The 25,035-nt window shown below is 40.9% G+C and overlaps 1 protein-coding gene across 1 annotated transcript in view; it reads right to left on the bottom strand.

Annotated features, from left to right (window-relative positions):
• Positions 1–511: 511 nt before the first annotated feature.
• Positions 512–25,035, bottom strand: part of LOC310649258 (long-chain fatty acid transport protein 2-like) — a gene marked incomplete at its 5' end in the record, with an annotated part of 41,088 nt that continues 16,564 nt past the window's right edge. Inside the window, 5 exons of the mRNA XM_083377562.1 lie at positions 512–875; positions 3,133–3,263; positions 16,360–16,457; positions 17,710–17,908; positions 21,962–22,052. Coding sequence (XP_083233688.1) covers positions 699–875; positions 3,133–3,263; positions 16,360–16,457; positions 17,710–17,908; positions 21,962–22,052 — 696 coding nt within the window. The 3' untranslated portion in view covers positions 512–698. The remainder of the gene's footprint in view (positions 876–3,132; positions 3,264–16,359; positions 16,458–17,709; positions 17,909–21,961; positions 22,053–25,035) is intronic.

Genomic DNA, 25,035 nt, shown 5'->3' with positions numbered 1-25,035 from the left:
CCCATAGGCCGCAACAGCTACCGCGGCCCGCCTACAGAGCTGCCACCTTCGGCAGCCTGCAAACGTGCCACGGCAGCTTCCCCAAAGAGGAGGAAAGCCGCCGCGGCCCGTTTGCAGGCCGCCACCCTACTCTCTTTGGGAGAGCTGCCGCGGCACGTTTACAGGCTGCCGATGGCGGCGGCGGCGCTGCCACTGGGAACCGGTTCCATCACACACACAGGAAGGTGGCAACCACGGGTGTCCACGCATGCGCAAGAAAAAACCGCTTTGCGCATGCAAGAAATAAAGTATGAGTTATCCTGTACTCAGCCTCATGTATTCATTCCTGCACCTAAGAGCCCACTACTTAACAATATTGATGCTTTGAGACTCCTTTGATATAGTTTCTCCTGCACTGGACACAAAGCAGGATATGGAATGGTACCAGAGGAAAAAGAGCTAATCTTCCCCAATGCTTTCTTGAGAATAAGCTTCACTCCAAAACAAATGTATACTGTGGCAAGAGAAAGTAGCAACATTTTATTATTTCCCAAACAAATCCCAGTTAGTATATTAAACTGACATCTCAAGAACATACAAATTAAGAAGAATAATATTCTGGCCGTGAATCTTTCCTTCTTGAGCAAAATCAAAACATGAATGGCTGCACTTTCGAAGCTATTCAGGAAACACTGCTATGCTCCTCTTTAAACCTTCTTTCAGAGTTTTATTTTCTTTTCTAAAATGGAGCAGTAGATCTCCTCAGTCATGGGTATGTAGTTCTTTTCTGAGTCATCCAGGAAGAAGAAGGGATCTTTGATGTTGGCAGGATTGAATCCATCCCTCACCAACTGACCTTTGAGCTGCTTGAAAGTTCCTGTGATCTCCAGCTTTTCCTGCAGGAAGTATAAGGCAGCAGTGAGAACAGAATCAGGAGTAACTCCTTCTCTATTGCCCTGCCTGAGTAACAAAGACAGTGAATGGTGCTTCCCTTACTGCCCTAGTGTGAGACAAATTAAGGAAACTGATGCAACTTTGTTTTTCCTTATCTTCCTACTCTTCGTCCAGCTGATAGTTTTTCTGTCTGCTGTTTGCTTTTACTGTGTTTAGCAGGGCTTCCTCTTGCCTTCTTCAGTCATTATTATGGGATATTGCCTTCTTAATTTTCTCTATCCCCTCCCTGTATCTCCTCTGGCTTCCCTTTGTGGTACCTTCAGTACCCCTTCCGTCTCCTTCACTCCACACAACCATCACCACATTGTCTTTTTCAACCTTTACCCAAGGCTTTCCCCATCTTCAGCTTCACCTCTCCCAATGTTTCCCTCCTGCTTTGTCCAACCTGTCTAGTTCATAAAAGCCAGTCCTGTTCCTCTGTGCAGAAATATTGAATATGAGTATATAAAACTTTTCCCCTCCTTTTCAGATTTCAGATGAATTTATATACACTCTATTTTCATTATTCCCATTTTTTTGTTCCTATTATATTTTTTAAAATCATCAATGTACTTCAAAATCTTAAAAGACGATGCAGTAAAAGTGCTACACTCAATTTGCCAGCAACAGTGGCCACAGGATTGGAAAAGATCAGTTTACATTCCAATTCCAAAGAAAGGCAGTGCCAAAGAATGTTCAAACTATTGCACCATTGCACTCATTTCTCATGCTAGTAAAGTTATGTTTAAAATCCTACAAGCTAGACTCCAGCAGTATGTGGAACGAGAACTACCAGAAGTACAGGCAGGATTTCAAAGAGACAGAGGAACTAGAGATCAAATTGCCAACATACGCTGGATCTTGGAAAAAGCTAGAGAGTTCCAGAAAAACATCTACTTCTGCTTCATTGACTATGCTAAAGCCTTTGATTGTGTGGATCATAACAAACTGTGGCAAGTTCTTAAAGAGATGGGCGTACCAGACCATCTTATTTGTCTCTTGAGAAACCTATATGCGGGTCAAGAAGCAACAGTGAGAAGTGGACACGGAACCACTGATTGGTTCAAAATTGGGAAAGGAGTCTGGCAAGGCTGTATATTGTCGCCCTGCCTATTTAACTTATATGCAGAGCACATCTTGAGAAAGGCAGGGCTAGATGAATCAAAAGTTGGAATTAAGATTGCCAGAAGAAATATCAACAACCTAAGATATGCAGATGATACCACTCTAATGGCAGAAAGTAAAGAAGAACTAAAGAGCCTCTTGTTGCGGGTGAAGAAGGAGAGTGCAAAAGTTGGGTTGAAACTTAACATTAAGAAAACCAAGATCATGGCACCCAGCCCTCTCAATTCCTGGCAAATAGATGGGGAAGATTTTATTTTCCTGGGCTCCAAGATGACTGCAGATGGGGACTGTAGCCAAGAAATTAAAAGACGCTTGCTCCTGGGGAGGAAAGCTATGGCAAATCTAGACAGCACACTAAAAACCAGAGACATCACCCTGTCAACAAAAGTGCGTATAGTCAAGGCTATGGTCTTCCCATTTGCAATGTATGGCAGTGAAAGTTGGACCATAAAAAAGGCTGAGCGCCAAAGAATTGAGGCCTTTGAACTGTGGTGCTGGAGAAGACTCCTGCAAGTCCCTTGGACTGCAAGGCGATCAAACCGGTCAGTCCTAGAGGAGATCAACCCTGGCTGCTTTTTAGAAGGCCAGATCTTGAAGCTAAAACTCAAATACTTTGTCCACCTAATGAGAAGGAAGAATTCACTGGAGAACAGCCTAATGCCGGGAAAGATTGAGGGCAAGAGAAGAAGGGGACGACAGAGAATGAGGTGGCTGGATGGAGTCACTGAAGCAGTAGGCGTGAGCTTAAATGGACTCCAGAAGCTGGTAGAGGACAGGAAGGCCTGGAGGAACATTGTCCATAGGGTCACAATAGGTCAGACACGACTTCACAGCTAACAACAAAAACATTTTTTAAAGCAAAGAAATGGCATGCAAATACAAACTCAGTTGAGAGCTTCCTTTACTGGCCATGTAATTTACTCTAGTTATTTTATTGAACAAATCAAGCCTACTTTTGATTTCTTTTCTGTTTATATTCTGAATGGCAGCAACATTTCGATTTCTGTTATACTTCATGATGCTGAAGTCTGGGGTTATTTTTTCTAATGATTTCTTAGGCTGTTGAAGCAAGAGCCTAAATCAGTCGTTGCTCACCTGGATACGGATGAAGCGGGGTATGGCGTAGCTGGGCAAATAATCCTTGGTATGTATGAACAGCTTCTTTCCATCAAAGGGGCACCCATCCTTCAGCCGTATCGCTGCCATCCCAATCTTTCCTTCATGCCCTGGAATAAACCAGAATAATTGACAGTGAAGCTACATGTTTTATGCAAAAAAGGAGCAAAACTGTTGGTTGCTAGTGCTAAGGCAAGCAGTTTTCATTCATTATTTACAATCTCACCAAAATGGCCTGATGCTCCTCACTCTATCTTCTGTCCCTGTGAAGCTGACCACATATCACATCTCAGATCACGACTGATGATTTAGCCTTATCCTGCTACTTCCCATATCAGAAAATATCCATTTTTTAAATGTAACTAAAGAATCGTTGTAGATAAGGAAAAATGCTGCAATTCTACTTGCAGTGCAAGGTAAATCTTCAAGATGGCACTAACTGAAAGAAAATATGGGACTCCTTACTCAATTCTATCTAACTTAGATTTTACTACCCTCGGGCTTGTATCAAGCTACAGAAGTCAGATAGCTGATAGACTGCAGGCTGTCTTGATTTATATTTTAACAAGAAAAAAAGACAATAATAATTAATTAACAATCAATAATGATTAAGTTTAATAATTTATTATTATTATTATTATTATTATTATTATTATTATTATTATATTTTATTAGAATTTTTTTCTTTAACATAACATAGATCATTGTAAAACAGAATGTTGTCTGGGTGACATTTATAAAACAATCTTTAACAATTAATTTCTATAGTCTATATTCCATCTGTCAATTTCATTTGATTTCCCCTATCTCAAACGAATCATTCTTTGCAAGACATTAAATTAAAACAGTTTTGTTTAACAACAGTTAAATGTAAAGTTTCAATAATCTTATAAATCATTTTAGTTGCCTTATCGTAGGTCCTGGCACTATATTTATTTCAGCTTATTTCCCCCCCCCCCCCAAAAAAAAGAATATTTACAAATAACAATCTTTTTTTAACACTCGACTGTATTTTCATTGGTTAATTTCATTTTTTTCCTCCCTTCATGCAAACCCTCTCAAACTTTATATTTTCCAGTCAATAAGTAAATGTAAAAAGGAGAGAAAAAAAGGCAATAAAGAACAAGAACAACTTATTTCTCCCTTAACATTCTAAATATTCTTACAGATAACAATCAATTCAACATTCAACTATATTAACATTTATGAATTTAATTCTGTCTTTTTTTCATATAGACCCTCTATATTTTTATATTTCTTAATAAAAATACTAAGGATAAACAGATATAAAGAGCGAAAGAAAGAAAAAAGAAAGAAAAGAATATATATATACAGTATATATATATAGAAAAAAGGAGGAAAAGATATATATTTCTTCCAATTCAAAATATATCCATTCCTTCAATTTCCACTCTTCTCAACCTATACTGAAGATATATTTAATCTATTTAAGCTTTAAACATTCCCTTAAATATTTCTAGTCATCTAGTCCTCTAAAGCTCATTTAAAACATATCTTTTATGTTTTATTCCTATTTAAATCATTCCAACTTAAAAGAATAAAGAAAAAGAGCAAAAGAAAAAGGGAAAAAGGAAGAGTTTTTTTTTCTCTGAGAATAATATATTTCAAAATTTTTCTCACTGTTTAGCCAAATTCAAATAGATGACTCTTCTTTCCCCTATTCTTCAAATTGTTTAGAAATATTAAAATATTTCCCATTTGAATTAAATCATAGCTTTTTGTTTTATATAGTTCCATCTTCCAATCTCTTTCCTCAAAGTTGCATTTAATCATCTCCGGTATCTTTCCCTGAAAGAATTCTTGAAGTAAAGTTGAATTGAAAATAAGTTGGTTCATACTCTCAAGGTTCTTCTGTATTATCTTGTAGTTTAAAATCATTATCCTTTGGGAGTTTTGCTGCTTAATGTATAATTCCTTCTGTAAAGCAAGTATTTCAATTTTTTGTTCTATATTTTCAGAGATTTCTTGAAGTGAAATTACATTGAGAATAAGTTGATTCATCCTTTCAAAATTATTCTGCATCTCTATGTGATTTAAAATCATTGTCCTTTGAAAGTATTGTTGCTCATCACATATATCTTTTTGTAGTATATTCATTGTTTCAGCCATGTATTGTCTACACAAGTGCAGTTGAAGAGCTTAGAAGTTCAAAAACAAAGGAAAAGAAGGAAAAGAAATCCTCATCCACCAGCAGGTGTCAGCATTTACTCATTTATCATGTCTTTGTACTTGTTTTCCAGACTGTGACAAAGACGCCACCCAAACAAAAGAGAAAGAACAAATCTTCCTCCCCCTCTCTCTTCAAAGATATTATCTTGGGGATTTCTTCTTCAGAAAAAGTAAATAAGATAGAGAAAATCAATATTCTTACCCAGATTCAAACATGCTGTTTATTATTCGCTTTTTTTATTGCTTTTGACTTCTCTTGGTATTCAGCTGTGACTAGACGCAACGTTAGCCAGCCTTTTCTTCTGTTTGTTTTTTGGGAGGGTTCTCCTGGGCTATTCGGAGAGATTGTCATCTCTCCTAGGTCCCTGGAATTTCCTTCCTTCAGTACACCCCTCCAGGGTGGAATCTGGCCCCGTAGGGTCCCCAACAAAAAGAAATTTCAGCCGGAGGATCAAGTCCTCTGGCTTTCTCTCGCTGAAAACCGGAACAGGAAGTCTAAGTTTAATAATATTCATAATTAGTATATTAATTAATGATATATTTCTTTGATCTTCCCTTCTCCCATTTATGTTCTCCTTCTTCAGACTTAAACAAAATATAATTCTTAATATTTTCAATATATAAATGATTAGATATAAGCATTTTTATATTTAAACAGATAATAATAATCTCTATGTATGACATTTTTTTCAGCTTATATTATTCTTATCACCATCATCTTATTAGTTCACCATGAATCCTATTTTTGTAATTTTTGTTTACGCTTAATTTCCCTTATATTCAATGCAATTCTTATCAGTCATAATTTCTTCATATGTTAGTTATCTAACTGTCCAAATTTTCCCCTTTAAGTACATCATCCCAATATTTTATGTAATGCATTATAAAAATACTTTCACTTATATTAATAAAAGTTACATCAACCCACTATTTTTACATTTCATATATTATGGGACATACTATATTACTTAAATCTCTTAACCCTCTTGTTATAGGGCCCCTTTATGTTCAAAATTCTCTATTATTATAGCCATATTCAAACAAGTGTTTGTTCATGTAATAGTCCATCTAGTAGGGCGAGTCAAATCTCTTGTATCTGTTTCTGGTCTTCTTCTTTTGCCGAGTAGTTTTCCAAGTTGATGTGATCTGCTTACCAGACAGTTCCTGTGTTTTTGCAAATGTTGTTGGGAATACAAAAGATGAAGTAAGTAAAATAAATACTTTCTGTCCTCCAAACTTTGATGTTTCTCCTGGAAGTTCTATAGTCCATTACATTTTTCTTGTTGTTTCAGAATCTTGTATATTTTTTCCTGATTCTGTTAAATTGTAATTCTTTTCATTTATTTATTAATATGATCAATTTGATCATATTCTTCTAATTTGTGGTCTGTTATCTGAGTTATTTGTTCATTTGTTGTTATTTCATGGGTGTTTTTTAATTGTAGATTTTAATTAGAAATGTGCTTATTTAAATCATCAAACTTGTTTCTAATTTCCTCATGGTTTGAGTCTATTGTCATTTGTATTTGTCCTAACATTACATATATTTTCTCCTGGAAAGTATTTATCTTGCCTTGAGGTATTACTTCTGGAGGCCCTTGATTTTCCAGGCAAAATCCTTCAGCAGATAATATTGAATGTGGTGTCCTGTCATTTTTTGATAGGTATGTGATATCCATGTTGTCTCCCCTCCTTCAAATAATCTTTCATCAATGTTTTAATTCAAGAGTCAATTTATCAGTCAATCAAAATTACAGTTCAGTGTGTTAAAAAGGTAAAGGTAAAGGTTCCCCCGCACATGTGTGCTAGTCGTTTCCAACTCTAGGGGCCGGTGCTCATCTCCGTTTCAAAGCCGAAGAGCCAGCGCTTGTCCGAGGATGTCTCCATGGTCATGTGGCCAGCATGACTAGATGCCAAAGGTGCACAGAATGCTGTGACCTTTCCACCGTAGTGGTCCCTATTTTTCTACTTGCATTTTTACGTGCTTTCGAACTGCTAGGTTGGCAGAAGCTGGGACGAGTAACAGGCACTCACTCTGCTACACGGCACTCGGGATTCGACCCGCCAAACTGCTGACCTTCTGATCAACAAGCTCAGCGTCCAAACCCACTGAGCCACCACGTGCCTTCAGTGTGTAAAGCCACTTTAAATCCTTCATGAAGATTCTCCTCTAAAAGATTAGCCAAAGGCCAAAGTTTTTCTTTTCCATAAACAGTTCTTAGATTTAAACCACAGTCCAAGTGTGTGTGGGGGGGTTCCTTTCAGACACTTTTTAATCTTGTAGCTGACTCTTCCTTTTTTCCCAGCTGTCTTCAAGGTAATTTACAATTCAAAGGAACAGCTTTTTCTTTATTTCTGGGCATTCTGCCAATTTCCAAGTCCTTATTGTTAGTATTCTATGCTCTGATTCTCCACTAGATGTCAGCAGTTAGTTCTTTTTTCATTTTTTTTCAAAATCAAAAAGTTATTTTTGTTATATATTTTTATAACTCCATCAAAACTCTTTAGGGTATAATCTTGACAGTTTTTTAGTTCATAAATTTGTCCAGACTGTAGTATTTTAAATTGAATTTTAATATATTTCTTCCCTCCTTTAATATTAATTTGCTGCTTCCATCTGTAAGGGAATGAGGATATAGTCCCCTCACTTCACTTCTGGAAGTTTTCTTACTTTGGGGATCTTTTCAAGGATTTAGATAGTAGATAGAAGAAAAAAGATCAGTACTCTCAACAATTCCAACCATGCTGTTCACCAATGTTTGGGTTTGTCCTCTGGGATTTCAGCTGCAAGTAGCTTGGGCTAGACCAGGGGTGTCAAACTTAATTTCATTGAGGGCTGCATCAGCATTGCAGTTGCCCTTGGGGGGGCAGGTGGGTGTGGCCAGGGTGGGCGTGGGCTACTGGATGGGTGTGGCTGGAGTGTGTGTGGCCTACTGGATGGGCATGGCCAGCTCTACATCATTCTCATCAAGGGGCCTAGGCAGGAGTGGGACAGATCTGAGGGTCTCTGGCAGAAGGATATCGGACCAGGGCAAGTGCCAAGTCATGGTCCATTGGAGAAGCCTTATTGTTCCTCTCAGGCCATGCAGGGGGCAGGGCTGGACAGTGGTGCAGAGGTCAATTGCCCAGCCTGGCTCTCAAGCACCCATGGCACTAAGCCCAGCTCCACTTCCCCAAGGGGGCACACAGCTGCAATTATCTCCTCCTCAAGTCTGCTGCTCCTGTGCTTGCTCTCCTTAGCCAGGTTGATCATGATGGGTACGGGAGCAAAGTCAAAAGAGAGGCCCAGTCCCTCTCCATGTGAGGAGACCTGGCTTTTTATCCAAAGCTTCCTTAGCAATAGGATGGGAGACACCCCCCCAGGATAGGTCAGGAGGAGGAGACAAGGGGATGGTGAAAGGGCAGCAGGGAAGGACTAAGGCAGGACTTCCCTCAGACCCTCACTTTCCTTCCTTCCTTCCTTCCTTCCTTCCTTCCTTCCTTCCTTCCTTCCTTCCTTCCTTCCTTCCTTCCTTCCTTCCTTCCAAGTGGTGGGAAAATATTTGAGATGAGGGAGGGAGAAAAACAGGCAAGAAATGCAGCCGGGGAAGTGTCATCCTTTGTGAGGAATGAAAAAATGCACCATCACCTGGAAGTAGCCAGCACATGGCCCTCGCCTACTTCACATATCAGGCTTGGTGGGCTCTGGGGAAGGGGATGCCACGAGCAGCATGAGAGTCAATGTTACCTGCGCAATGCTGCCCAGCCCCCAGCCTGCCCAGTTTTGGCAGGCAGCGAGGTGCTCTCCTCAAAGTGCTGAGAGGCTGAGCCAGGTGGCATGAATCTGAAGAGAAGCGCAATGATTCCCAGCCCCTAGCCTGCCTGAAGTAGGCAGGGCCATGTGCTGGCCACTTCCAGGCAATGGTGCATTTCTTCATTCCTCAAAAAGGGTGATACCTCACCAGCATGTGCCCAGTGGGCGGGGCCAACATGGCAGGGGCTGGTCCCTTGCTGTTTCCAGATGGCCTTGTGGAGCTAAGACTGAATGCTTTTCAGCATAGATGGCCACCACGAAATTGTACATTGGCTCCCGGCCGGCCTGGGCCAGGGCCAAGGCAGTGGGGGCCGTTCCCTCACTGTTTCCAGGATAGGCTCACGGGCAACATGAAACACTTCACAGGCCGAATCCGGCCCCCGGGCCTTGTGTTTAACATTTCTGGGCTAGACACTGATCTCACACTAGCCTTTCTCCTGTCGGGTAGGAGGACTTCCCCCAGATCAAACAAAGTGACCGCCATCACTTCATGATCAATGGGGTGTCCCTCCTTCACGGTCACCTCTTCGGGGTGACTTTGGACCCATCTAGGGTCCCCCTGGCAGGATGAAACTAGCCGGGGGGGGAGGTCTGCTCTTGTGCAGCCATGCGCTACAGGCGCATAACCAGAAGTCCTGCAGGTGGCTACTCTTGAAGACCACATGGAATCTATAATTAATTCAAATGACACTCCTTGGTCATATAAGTCCTGGAGTATGCCCCTCTTGCCAGATCTTGTGCACTGAGTAAAAGTAGTAAGAGAGAAAGGTTCTCTCAAATAACCTGGTCCCATTTCATGTAGTGCTTTACTTTGCACCTTGAACTGAAGACAGAAACAAATGGGCTACCAATGTAGCTTGGAGGTCAGAGGTGTAACATACACTGATCAGGGATTGCACATAACTGCCCATGCAGCCACATTTTTCACTAGATGAAACTTTTAAGATACTTTTCATGTAAAGCATGTTACAGTAATTCAAAACAAAGATGATCCTCTGAAGCTGCTCTATGACCACCTTCTCAACAACCTTCCTTTAAAAAGGAAGATTGGAGATTGGATAAAAATTGTCCAGAAGAATTTGGTCTAACAATACCTTGTTGAGGAAAGGTTGAACCAGCACCTCTTTAAGGGAAGGAGAGCCACCCCTTATCTCAAGAAAAAAAAATACATCTAACACCCCACCGTGCATCACATCATGGGAAGATTTAGCCAACCAGGAGGGACATGGATCTAATATAATGTTCAGCTCACAGTCATGAGGACCCTGTCAATTCCTCAGGTACAACAAGATCAAACTGCCCTCACACTACTAGGCACAAGCCCTACTTGTCATAGGAACTAATTACTGAGTCTCCTTATTGTCACCTTATGGGTCCTTAGAAGTGTTCCTTTTCTGTTGCAGTTCCTACCCTATGGAATACCCTCTTCCTAGACATCCAAATGGTTCCTACCCTATGGTTGAGGAGGCATACAAATTAATAAAGTTAGGGTTAAGGTGAACTTATGATTTGGGATATTGCACAATCCCCCTAAATGGGTAAATCCAGTAACCAGATTAAGCATCTTCTGCAAATAAGATTTCTAAACGTGCATTGAAAAGGGTGTGTAGAAATGTACATAGGGGACTTCCGGGTGGCAAGGCGACGCCGAAGACAGCCATTTCTAGGCTGTCCGCTCCGCGGCTTTGTAGAACCGCCAAAAACAGCGCCGATCAGCTGTTTCGGCGGTTCGGAAGCCCCCTCCTCAGGAGAAGAGGAGGGGGTGAGTACCCAGGTAGGGGTTGAGCTCTCCGGGGCCGCCTGAGCTTAAAGTTTGGGCAGCTGAAGGATTGAGCCCCCCCGAAGCCTGGGTTTGCTTCGGGCTGTGCAGCGTTTCTGCTCCGTGCTTTTGGGAGCAGAACAAGGTGTTAGCAACCATCCCTGCCAGCAGGAAAGGATTTTGGAGTGCAAGGATGCAGGCAGAGCGATACAGGAGATCAAAGTGAAAGTGGACTTTTGTTCTTTAGCTCAATGGACTTTGTAGACTCTGAAAGTGAAAGTGCGTAGCAAGTAATAGTGGGGGAAAATGGCGGCTAAATCTCCCAAAGTTCTCAGGAGCGTGGGGGCTTCCCCGGTGCAGCAGTCTTCGTTGCAAGCTTTATTGCCCCCTGCACCTGCACCTACTCCAGCATTGACAGTTAAAGATTTGCAAGATGCCTTGGAAAAGCATTCACAGCAAATAGCTGAGATTATAGATGAAAAGCTGAATGAGAAGCTGACAGAAAAGTTAGCTGAAGTTATGGATGAAAAGCTGGATGAGAAGTTAACAGAAATAAGGGCGGACATCTTGCTTGCATTTCAAGGCATGGCTATATGTATTGAACGCTTGGACGAAAGAGTGGAAGATCTCAGCCAAAATAATTTCAGATTAGAAGCAAAAATGTCAGAGACTACAAACGTGGTGGATAAAATTGACAGTGACTTGACCTTGGTCCAGTACCATGAGATGGAGTTTGCTATTAGGATCAGGGGCTTAAAAGAGAATCCTAAAGAAGATTTGAAGGAAATAGTCTCTGAGGCTTTGGAAGGGGTACTGGGACGGCCAGCAGCTGAAATTGTGGGAGACATAGATAAAATCTTTCGTGTTAATTCATGGATTGCAAGACAAAGGAAATTACCTAGAGATGTGGTTGTTTATTTTACAAAGAGAGTAATCAGGAATGAAGTTATCCAAGCTTCTTACAATACTAAGCTTGTAGTTGCTGAGCAAGAAGTCCTGGTTTTAAAAGAGATCCCTCCAAGAATTTTAAGGAGAAGAAAGGACTTTGCTTTTTTAGCACAAGAGCTCAGGAGACATGATATCAAGTTTAGATGAGAGATACCAGTGGGTATAGTGGTGATGTATGAAGGCACGAGACATCGTCTTATTACAGTGACACAGGCACGTGATTTTTACTAATGTCCTAAAAGCAACCCCCTTACCACTTTTGGAATCTACAAAGAAGAATGGCGAGGGAAAGCCTCAAGGTGCTGAAGGAACAACGCAGACAGATGAGAAAGCTACAGGAGTGGATCAAATTACAGTTTCATCGGAAGATGCCAGAGACTAGAGGATGACACGTGCTGCTTTGAGACGAATGAGACGAGAGCAAGAACAGGACCAGCAGAAAGTCATGGAACCTCCAAAGCGTACCTATAGCGAAGCTGTGGGAGGGGCACGGCCCAAGAACGTCAAGGGTATACTGGAGACGCGCTCCAAAAGCTTCGGGTCGCTAAGGATGGCGACTAAGTTTTTAACTTGGAATGTCAATGGCTTAAATTCACCACAGAAGAGAAAGAAAATCTTTCAATATTTAAAACAATTTAAGACTGATGTTATTTGCTTACAAGAAACACATATTAGGGTTATGGACCAAAAGTACTTATTGAATTCTAGACTGGGTACACAATTTATTGCTTCTGCAATGAATAAGAAGAATGGAGTGGTTATTTATGTCAAGAATACTATGACAGCGGAGTTAATAGAAGCAGATAAACAAGGAAGATATGTTATAATAGATTTGTTGATAGAAGGCAAAAAAAATGCTTTTGGTTGGACTATACGCTCCTAATCAACAACAAGCAGATTTTTATAGTTTATTACACAGCAAGATCACTCAGTTGGATTATAAATCTTTTATTTTTATGGGAGACTGGAATGGTGTCTTGGATGTACAAATGGACAAGAGTAATTCTTTTAGGAGTACTCCAAGTCATGCTAGATTGCCTAAATCCTTTTTTGAGATGAAGGATGATTTGGAGCTGCGAGACATCTGGAGAAAAAGAAATTTACAAGAAAAGGATTATACTTTTTTTTCTGATAAACATCAATCTTTTTCCAGGATTGACTTTATATTAATCACTAATGATTTTTTTCTAGGATTAAGAAGATAAAGATTTGTCCAAGAATTATGTCTGACCATAGTCCAGTCTGGTTAGAGATCGATAAGGATACTAGAGATAGGCGCTCTTGGCATCTAAATGAGAACCTGTTTAGAAATCAGGAAAATGTGGAAGAATGTAAAAAGCAGATGAAGGGTTTTTTTTAAACTAATATGAATAAGGGTACTTCTATGGATATGGTTTGGGATGCTAGTAAGGCTTACATGAGAGGTGTGTTAATATATATGAATAATAAATACAGACGTAATTTGGAATTTAGGAGGAAAGAATTAGAGAATGAAATTAGGGAAAAAGAAAAGGCCCTAATTTTGAATCCATCAGATACGAAGATTAAAGAGGTTATTAACTTATTAAGGGAACAGTTTGATAAGTTGATGGCTGATCAGGTGACAACTAACTTATGGTTTGCTAGACATAATACTTTTTGTAATGCCAATAAACCAGGTAGATGGTTAGCTTATATGTTAAGGAAGAAGCAAAGGGCTTCTAATATAGATAAAATAGAACATAAGGGTAAGGTTGTGTATCAACAGAACCTTATTAAGAAAGCTTTTGTTGATTTTTATTCTAAATTATATGCCAGAGATAAGATTAATGAAGCAGATATTGATGCATATTTGAGGAATGCTAATATTCCGGTTCTTACGCAAGAACAAAAGGAAGAGATGAATCAACTGATAACTGAGGAAGAAATTCTTTTAGCAATTAAACAATTGAAAGTGGGTAAAGCGCCAGGCATGGATGGTTTGACTGCTGTGTATTATAAAAAATTTACAGTCTTGGAAAACTGCTTTCATTTCTTTGATTCCGAAGGAAGATCAGGGTGTCACTCAAGCAAGAAACTATAGACCAATATCACTTTTGAATACGGACTACAAGATATTTGCTAAGGTTTTACCTAACAGATTGATGAGGGTACTGCAACAGGTAATTCATGGTGATCAAACTGGGTTTATAAGTGGTAGACAAATGAAAAATAATGTGAGGCATATAGTTGACTTGTTGGAATTTTTGGAAAGGAACAACCAGATCCCTGCAGCGCTGATTTTTCTGGACGCTGAAAAAGCCTTTGATCAACTGGATTGGCAATTCTTGATGAAAGTATTAGATATAATGAATTTTGGGGATAAATTTTTACAACCAATTAGGGCATTATATCAAAAGCAAACAGCCCGTATAATAGTAAATAACAGTCTGACTGAAGTATGCAATATTGAAAAGGGCACAAGGCAAGGGTGTCTGTTATCACCTCTATTATTTGTTTTAACATTGGAGATACTATTGATTAAAATACGGAATTCGGAAAAAATTAAGGGAATTCAAATAAGAGATCAGGATTATAGATTGAGGGCGTTTGCAGACGATCTGGTTGTTACGGTGACCCAGCCAGAAAATTCTGTTGCGGACCTGATGGAGATAATAATGCAATATGGGAAAGTTTCTGGATTCAAGGTTAACATACAAAAAACTAAAATACTGGCTAAAAACATGACAGTATTACAAAAGGCTGCTTTAGAAGGGTTAACTGGATTTGAAATTGTCAAAAGGGTTAAATACTTGGGGGTATATTTGTCACCCTCAAATGCAAAGTTATATAAAAATAATTATAAAAAGCTATGTTCAAAAGAATTGGACAGTTGGAAAAAGTTACAATTGTCATTACTGGGAAGAATTGCAGCAGTGAAAATGAATGTTTTGCCAAAATTTTTGTTTTTATTTCAAATGATACCCATTCTTAAAAAGGATTCAAACTTGGAGGAATGGCAAAAGGGTATCAATAAATTAGTATGGGCAGGGAAAAGGCCACAAGTTAAACTTAAGATTATGCAGGATACGCGTGAAAGAGGTGGTCTTAAAATGCCCAACTTTAAACTATACTATGAAGCTGCTGCATTGTCAGCGATAAGTGATTGGATTAACTTAACACAAGGGAGATTATTAAATCTTGAAGGTCATGATTTGTTATTTGGTTGGCATGCATATTTATTGTATGATAAGAAGGTAGATAATGTGTTTAAGGTGCATATTTTAAGACATGCTTTGTTGAGAGTTTGGAAAAAGTATAGACATAAGTTAAATTATAAGATACCTTTATGGGCAATACCGAAACACACAATAGAAAACATAAATGTTGGGTTCAAACATGATGTGATTACATATAAGGAAATCTTAAGTTTGGAGAGGAATGTATGGTGTTTGAAGCCGTATAACTTTTTACGAGAAGAAAAGATTGTTCAAACCTGGTTTCAGTATGGGCAACTACAGGCCAGGTGGAAAGAAGACCAGAAAATTGGTTTTTCAATGACTGATGAAAATCTGGTAAAGCAAATTAGAAATCAGGGTCCAGCACATATTAAACGGATATATCTTGCATTGATAGAAATTGACTCAGAAACAGAACTTGTTAAAGATTGCATGATAAAGTGGGCTCAGAATATTCAAGAAGTTATTACAATGGATACTTGGGAAAAGATCTGGGTGAGAAACGTAAAATTTACGCAAGCTCAAAATTTAAGAGAGAATTTTTATAAAATGTTTTATAGGTGGCATTTAGATCCCAAAAAGCTTGAAAGTATGTATCCGAACTACTAGCCTAAATGTTGGAGGTGTGGTGGCGAAGACGCAATGTATTTTCACATATGGTGGACCTGTAAAAAGGTCAAAGCATTTTGGATTAAAATCTGGTGGAATATGCAGAAGATATTTAAGAAAAGGATAAAGTTTTGTCCGCAATTGTTTTTATTGGGCATTATTACTGATACTTCTGTTGTGGACACTAAGTTGATGTTGAACTTAATTACTGCAGCAAGACTTTTAATAGGGCAATACTGGAAGATGGAAGTACTGCCGACTATAGAGGAATGGACTTTAAAAGTTTCTAACCTGGCGGAAATGGCAAAGATTTCGGCGTATTTGAAAGACCATTCGCAACAACGATACATCATGGAGTGGAAAAAATGGATTGATTACATCCAGAATAAATATGGGACTAAAAAGTTTCATTTAGCATTTGAATAAGTATTGATGGGACACTTATATTGCTTGTAGTCATTTTATAAGAGCTAAAGTGCGATAGACCTAATAGTTTATTGTTGTTAGCATATGGTAGTTTATGATTGTTTTGTACTTTTATACCTTGTATTTAGCTCTGGGAAGTCGGGGAGGGGGGAAGGGGAGGGGGGAGGGTTGGGTTGGGTTGGGAAGGGGGGAGGGGGTGGGGAGGGGTTGTTTTGTTAAAGATAAAATGTATTGAAAAACTTTTCAATAAAAAAAAGAAATGTACATAGGTGTTTCAAACTCACCTGGCACTGGTACTCCATACACATTGACTTCCTCAATGATATCCAAACTTGCCAATATCATCTCAACCTCAGTAGTGGCCACGTTCTCCCCTTTCCAGCTGCCAAAACAGGAGAGCTTTATTTCTTACACACTTTGATAATAATGTATTAGTTAGCATTTTGATATTCCTATAGATGGTTTCACTCACAAGATCTCTTTCTGTCTTTAGGATCAGGGGAAAATATTTCTTACCTTACAGTAAGTACTAAGATAAACTCAAGAGGATGAGCCTGCTAGCAAAAATACAGAGAAAACCATATAATAGAGGAAGTTATTTACTATGGTTGCTCAGCCATGAAAGACAATGGAAATGTTTATGCAAATAAATGTCCATGGCTGACAGAAGGTCAAAAGAAAATGACAGTGATAATTATTTTATTAAACATGTTCACAGAACAAACCATTGATTAATTATAATATAAGCACAGTTTAGGTCACCATCACACAAATCTAACAAAATATGTTGCCCATTAGAAAAGAATATATGGAGCTCAAGGTTGAAATGTTGGAGTTTAGTGCTCTCTGAGCTTGCTTGTTTTCTTGCAGATAATTATTGCCAGACTTGAGACCATTATCAGTGCCCTGTATTGAGTTGGTGCTATATATAGGGGGTGGTAGGTTTCTTTATATGACAGTTTTTCTTTGGCTTTCACTATGTATTATAATGTATTTCTCACCCTAGCAACTTTATAATGCATGCTAGTTGGGGAATTCTTGGAGTTGGCTCACACACTGTAAATACAAATAGCGTATTGTAGCATATTGGTTCTTTGGAATTCTTGGGGATGATTTTTTGTTTCTGCTTTGAAATTATTCAAAGCAGAGATGTGCTTCATACTGGATATTTCATCAATCACGTTCACTGAGTCAAAATCCAAGATTAGTTCTCTAAAGCTTAGCAAGCATCTTTGAACAATTCCTTCTCCTCCCCCTCCCTCTCTTCCTCCTCCTCCTCCTCCATTTTCCCACAGGTGCAGGATCCACATTTTGGGGGAATCAACCAAGTATTGATCAACCAACTCTCTCAATAGGCTGAGAGAAAGTGATTGGCTCAGAATCACCCAGCTACCTTTTATGACTAAGGCGGGACTAGAAGCTCATAGATTTCCGGCTTCTAACTTGGTACCTTAACCACTAAACCACACTTTGAACAATACTGTCCTCAGTTAAATGAATTTCAAATTCTTAACTGTAACAAAAAGTCATAAAGTAACAGTGAGCACAAATGAATCATGTCCCATTCAGTATCTTATTTCAGTTAGGCAAAACTGCAGATCCAATTTACTAATGGAATGAATAATGAGACTCACCGGAAAGAATCTCCCACACGATCCTGGAAATATATAAAACCTTCATGGTCTTCCATCAAAAGATCTCCAGTATTAAAATAACTGTCTCCTTTCTTCAGCACATTACGGAGAATTTTCTTCTCTGTGTTTCGATAATCTCCTGCATAGCCTTCAAACGGGACTGTCTTACTTATCTGTATTACCATTAAACCTCCCTGTCCTAGAACATGAAAAGGGAAGCAAGTGGAATCAATAAATTGCCTCACAACAAAGAACCAATAACACCTCTAAATAGGAACTATCTGATCATCCAATGATCAGCTGCCATAGGCCTTAATAACTTCCCAGAAGACAAAGGGAGATATCATCCCCAGCTTTTTCTCACTTGCATTTTCCTCACTACAGCATAAGTATGTGCTAGCAACCTTTTTGCATTGTGTCCTCATGACATCATCATCATCCAATGTATCTAAAAGGAGTGTGACTATCAGCTGATATGAATGGTCAAGGTTCCGACTAATGGACCTAAACAAATCAGGACTCCAAGGCTTGAAATTTCCTAAAAGAACATGTTTATTGGATACATAATATCAGCATGGTAAAAAGTGAAACCAACTCTAAACTTTCCCCCCAAGAATTCAATGTTACTAAATATAATTCTTCTCTCCCCCTACTATATTATTGATCACACTACCGAATGAGGGCAATTGGTGGGCTCCGTGACACTTCTTCTCTCCACCTTCCAGCACTTGGGGGGAATGACCTTGGTTCCCACAGGATTGCTCTGTGTTTAGTCTAGCAATCCTTTTGGTTTCTTCCCCCACCCCTTTCTTCCCAACCTGTGTGGCAACTGAGAATGACAATGATGGCTTCAACCAGGTTCTTTTCAGAACTTGACAGTCTGTTTAGACCACAGGTCAGCACCCCACAGCTCTGGAGCTGCATACGGCTCTTTCAGCCTCCTGTGACTCCAGTCCTCCTCTGCCATTTGCAGAGAAAGAGACAGAGAGAGGCATGTGCGCTTCCCTTCTCTCTCTCTCTCCTCTCTCTCTCCGATCTTCTGCCTCACACTGTTCTCTGACAAGCTGACAAGCTTATTGAATGGGGCTCCTGCCTTTGCTCTGTCTCTGCAGGAAGCAAGAAGGAGCAGAAAGCAGCTCTCTCTCTATTTCTCTCTGTCTCTGTCTCTGTCTCTGTCTCTCTCTCTCTCTCTCTCATCTATCTATCTATCTATTTATCTATCTATCTATCTATCTATCTATCTATCTATCTATCTATCTATCTCACACACACACACAAACTCACACTGAGTGGGGGAAGAGGACTGGCAGCCCAAGTGCAGGAGAGCCAGCCCGATAAGAACGTGTGTCAGCTTGTCGGAGAACAGCATGAAGCCAGCTTGCCAGGTGAGCAGAAGATCAGAGAGAGGGAGAGGGGGGAGAGAGAGAGGGAGGGAGAGAGGGGGGGACAGAGAGAACTCATGCACAGCAGCCTCTATTTCTTTTTAATTAAATCTTCAATCAAGTTCCCCCTGTCCCACGTGTGCGCAAGAGAGTTTTGCAGCTCCCAGTGTTTTCTTTTCTCTGGGAAATGGGTTAAAGTGGCTCATTGAGTGTTTAAGGTTGCCAACCCCTGGTCTACACAGACTATCCTCTCCTAAGATAATCCACATCATAGAAGAGTGATATCCACATGCTGGCTGGTGATGTTTGGTGGGAGGAGAGGGAAACAATATTAGGAGAATGTAACCAGTTCCTGCTTTTAACATACTTGTATAGTGCAAGTAAAGATGGCAATATTTGCTAGCATTATATCAGTAATTCAATAAAGATAGGAAACTTTACTGAATTTAGCTTTCTGTGGGCTTAAAACTGAGGGATAAGATTTTAAATTGATCATGAAAAATAGCCCTCATTCATGTTTTTCAAGACATCCATTCCTCAACCAGATAAAGCAAGAGTGTTGAGCATGCACAGATGTAGTAGAACACTTACAATGATTATATTGGTTACATGAACGAATTAAATGAATTGACATTTATTTTAGGGAGGTAAAGCAGATTATACAACCTCCCCTTCCCTGCCCCTCCCCCTCCACACATATACATACAGACTTGCATATGCACATACACATACTGCACATATTCATGTTCATACTTCTTTGTAATATCTGTCCCTTAGAAGCTTAGGTGGTTTTAAACCTACGGTCTTTGACCTATTGGACAAAAGGATAACATCTGTCCTTAGCCATCAGTCAAGATGAAGCGAGTAACAAAATAGTGCAGCGTAAGCATATTTTGGTTAAAATTGCCTACCATGCCTTTTCCAGAAAACTCTGTTGTACTCCCCCAAAGGTGCTTTTTCAGGAGGAAACTGGACTTTCTTGTTTTTCTTTGAAGATGTTTTGCTTCTCATCCAAGATGCTTCTTCAGTTCTGACTGGATGGTGCAGAATGGAAGCTTCTTCAGTCAGAGCTGAAGAAGCTTCTTGAATGAGAAGTTAAACATCTTCAAAGAAAAATAAGAAAGTCCAGTTGCATCCTAAAAAAGCATCCTTGGGACAACCATGACCTGAATGATTGAGAATCTCCATTTCTTCCTCAGTTTTCTAATTCCTTCTTAGTATTGCTAAGAAAAAAAGAAAATATGGTAGTTTTGTTTTTGCTTTTGCTTCAAACATTTTGCTTCAAACATTGCTTACTTGAAATAATTTATAATATGCATATATCACAAAGATAAGTTCAAATTTGCAAGGACATGGTCTAATGCAGCCTTCCAAACAAGGTGCCTACCAAACATGTTGCACTCCGAGTCCCATAATCTCTATGAACATAATCAAAAGGGATTAAAAAACAGAGGTAATTTATGAATAGGAAGAGGAACAAATATTAACAAGAAAAACACCTCAGAAGTAGCTGTTGTGTAATATATCTACATTTATTCTCTTAAGCATTTCAGATACTCCCTTTATCAAAGAGAACAGCAAAAGTTGCAAGGTCCCAAATATTAAAAAAAAACTTAGAATCTTAGTAGCCTTTTACAAGGACTAATATATGCACTATATGCAAGCACAGTATAATTAACCTTTTGCTGATGTAGCCAGTGCAGTTAAAAAATTTTATTATTAAAATATGAGCTAGTCTAATTCCCCAGCCATTTATTTCCTCTCAAACAATAGTAACCACAGTTACTATTGTTGTCATTATGATGTGAATAGAAGTTTGTATCCTAATGATATATATACATTCTACCTACAAAGTTATCTTTTATAAACTGTAGTTCAGAACTCCTGTCTTGTGTCCATTTTGTACATAACGTCTTTTTATTTTAGTTTGTGTTTCTGATTTGTTCTTTCCAGCCATGCCATCTATGGTCTTAATACAAATACAGTATGTGCTACATTTATGAAAATACTGTACTGATACATACTGATTTATCTTTTGCTCCACGTTGAACAAGAAGCAAGAAAATCCTGTATTTCCATTTCTACTATGCTTTGCTGAAAAGATTTTTTTTAATTTTCCAGATAGTACACTAGCACTAGTATATATAAAAAGCATGCCACATTTTTCTACAGAGAAAAATGGTTAGAACCTCCAATGAAAGGTCATCTCAACATAGGAATACTTAGAACCTTCTAGCGTTCTTATTCTTGAATCAAAATCCTTGCATGAAGCAATAGAAAGATGCAAGCCAAGCATATTATCTATGGTATGGCAGCATACACTCTGGGTCTTTGGTGTAAAAACAGTTCAAGAGTGTTCATTGGGCAAGGTGGTTACTAAAAGAAGCAAGAGCTTGACTGTAATAACATGATCAAAACTACATCTATTGTTCAATGAATATTAGAAGGGTTGGGGTTTGATTGCACAATCACAGCTGCCGTCTTGATATTTTTTACACATGGTCTCCAAAACAGTGAAAGTTTTAAAATCATTTTAAAATGTGTTTTTTTAAGGAGAGTGCATGTCTGAATTGACTTTTAATAATGTACCATATTTATACATGCTATAGACCAGGGCTGCGCTTCACCAGTGGGCCATGAGCTGTTTGCAACCGGTCTGCAAAACTGAAAAGGTTGGAAAATTCTGCCGCAGACCTGATGTTCTTGTGCTTTACGGCAGTCAAAGCCCAATCGATTTGGAGGAGCAGGTTTGAAAAGATTCCACTGAAGGCAGAATATCTTTCTATGGAGTGAACTCTTGATAATGCAAAGTTTAGTCTCTCTTAAACGTGTCTAGCTTTCTGTTTCTCAGTCTGTCTTAGAAAACATACCTGTAGGCACTGGGATACAGAACCCCTTCTCATCTCTCACAGGCTGATCTGAATCCACATCATATTGCACAAGTTTATAGTTAAGTAGTTTCTGAAATTGAACAGACAAGTATAAATATGATTCCAAAATAGGCATTGATGACAGGTTTACACTTGTCTATATGGATTTAATGAGCAAAGGGAACAAGGAAATTCATGCTGGATAAAGAAGCCCAGCTAAATCCTATAGAGCTATAGTCTCTCCCTTCATCCTCTGAACAAATCTTGTGGTGCAATGAGGCAGAGAATCAGGTATGTTGTGACTGATGTTTTATCACAGCCTTTGGACTGGACAAAACGAATTATTTATCGCAAGCAAGAGGACAAGCACTTCCATCAGACATCCCACCCTTACCTTTTGGTGTAATTGTTATGTATGCAGGCACCTGCATAGCAACAGCCACCAGGGGGCGTTGGCCTGAACAGTTTTGGTGGGAAACCCAGTTTTCGGCAGGAAACCTAGGGCCAACCCCATTGGCTGTCCGCTTACCTGGCTAGGTATTTAAGGAGGCCAGGTAACCCTCATTCCCCAGTACGCTACCCCCTTCCAATAAAGAGCTGAACATGTACTCCGGCTGGCGTCTCTTCCTTGCGTCGGACCCACTACATTGCAGTGGCGACGAAGGTGGGATTGCTGCCGACAAGGAGCTGAAGTCACTTGGGGAATGCACTGCACACTGAAGGAAGGAGAAATCTTCCCCTTCCTCCCAACGCGACCGCCAGCCAACCGGACCACACCGGTCACTGCATCCGTGACTCAAGACCCAAATCCAACACCGCAATGGCAAGGGCCGGACAACCCCACGAATTCGACACCCGCCACCCCGAGACATGGGCCCGGTACCTGGCTCACGCCGAACTGTACATACGCTTCAACCAGATCTCAGAGGACGGCGCGAAGGCGGCAGCCCTGCTCTGCATCGGGGGGCCTGCACTCCTAGAGATCACTGTGAACCTGTTCGCCCCAGAAGCAATCAACAGGTTGGGGGGAGGTAGGGGGGGGAGCAGGGAGGGGGAAGGGGTTTTTTTTAAAGGAAAACTGTATTTTAAAACTTTTCAATAAAAAAAAAAACCACCATCGCGTACCGGGACCTCGTGGCCAAGCTCAACGCCAACGTCCAGCCCCGGCACTCCAAAGTGGCTGTGAGGTCACAGTTCGAAAAAAGGGACCAGCACCCCGACGAGTCCGGTGCCGAATTCCTCGCCACCCTACGAGAAGCCACCATCGTCTGCAGGTTTTCGAACTTGGAGGAGCGGCTACGGGACCGGCTGATCTGCGGCCTACGAGAGAGGCGGCTGCAAAAGCACCTGTTCGAAAGAGAGGAGGTTTCACTCCAGGAAGCCGAAGATGCCATCCTGGCCCACGAAGCGGCCTGTGGGGCCGTCCAAGCAGTCCAGGAGACCCGGACCGGCAGCCAGGCGGCCAGCGTCCACTGGCAGGTCGCCACAGCCGAGGACGACCAGAGCATCGACCTCCTCCAGCAAAAGTCGACCCCCGACCAGCGAGTCAGATGCCCAGACAAGCTCAGACCTCCCAGCAATGCCGCCAACCCTCAGAAGTGCGCAGGGTGTGGTGGGAACCACGTGCGCAGCCTCTGTAAGTTCTGGTCGGCCACGTGTCGGGCCTGCAAGAAAACAGGCCACATAGCCTAATATTCCAGGACGCTGTCTGGAGCAGAAAGAAACTACGCCCAAATTGGCAGGGAAGCCCTGGCGATCGTGGCAGGAATCAAAAAATTCCACAATTATTATTTATTTATTTATTTTAATTCCATTTATATCCCGCCCTTCTCCGAAGACTCAGGGCGGCTTACAAGCTTAGCAGTAGCCTTCATTCTATGTATATGCCTGCTTATTAGGGCTTTCACACACACCCCAATTGGCATTATTACAAAGTCAGCTTAATTGCCCCCAACAATCTGGGTCCTCATTTTACCTACCTCAGAAGGATGGAAGGCTGAGTCAACCTTGAGCCTGGTGGGACTCGAACCTGCACTAATTGCAGGCAGCTGGTGTTACTTAAAGAGGCATTAGCCCACTGCTCCACCAAGGCTGGCAGGGAGTTCACTGTTTACACGGACCACAAACCACTCCTGGGCCTGTTCACAACAGACAGGCAGACGCCCCAAATTCTGTCCCCCTAGACTGGTTTGAGGCCCTGGGAATCACAGTCTCCGGGATCCACTGGATCCAGGGAGACTCCGTCGAGGCCGTCTGCAAGGAGTTCACAGACGTCTTCGACGAAATGCTGGGCAGGTACACAGGGCTCCCCATCTCGTTCAAGCTTAACTCGAACGTTCCCCCTGTCAGGGTCCGGCCGCGGCGAGTCCCCTTCGCGCTCAAACACAAAATCGAGTGCGAACTGGATAAGCTGGTGGCCCAGGGAATCTTAGAGCCTGTAGATGGGGGGGAGTGGGAAACCCCAATCGTCACCCCCCTCAAATCCAATGGGGAAATAAGGATCTGCGCTGACTACAAGTGCTCGGTGAACCGCGCCCTAAACCCGCACGGTTACCCGGTCCCCACGGTCATCCACGTTCTCGCTTCACTCCAAGGCAGCGCCATTTTTGCAAGGTTCGATCTTGTGCAGGCATACCAGCAACTCATGGTTACCAGGGCAACAGTTGACATTCAAACCATAGTAACACACAGGGGAGCATTCAGGGTGAACAGGCTGCAGTTTGGGATCAGCGTAGCTCCTGGCATTTTCCAGGAAGTCATGGAGAAAACACTTAGGGGCATCCCAGGAGTCTGCCCCTAGTTTGATGACATCCTGATTGCAGGAGCATCAGCAGACGAGCTGGCAGGTAGGCTGAGGGAGGTACTGTCCAGGCTGCGCACAGTTGGCCTCAAGCTAAAGAAGGAGAAATGCAGCATAGGTGTTCCCTCCACAGAATTCTTGGGATTCAGGGTAGATGCTAAGGGAATCCACCCCACAGAGTCCAAGGTGAGGGCAATCAAACTGGCACCCACACCCAAGAACAAGGCGGAGCTACAGGCATTCCTGGGCCTGCTGAACTTCTATCACGCATTCC

This window comes from Vipera ursinii (genome assembly GCF_947247035.1).
Source record: "Vipera ursinii genome assembly, chromosome: Z".
Taxonomy (NCBI): domain Eukaryota; kingdom Metazoa; phylum Chordata; class Lepidosauria; order Squamata; family Viperidae; genus Vipera; species Vipera ursinii.
Note: the sequence above shows the minus strand (reverse complement) of the source record. Positions and strands in the feature narration are given on the sequence as shown.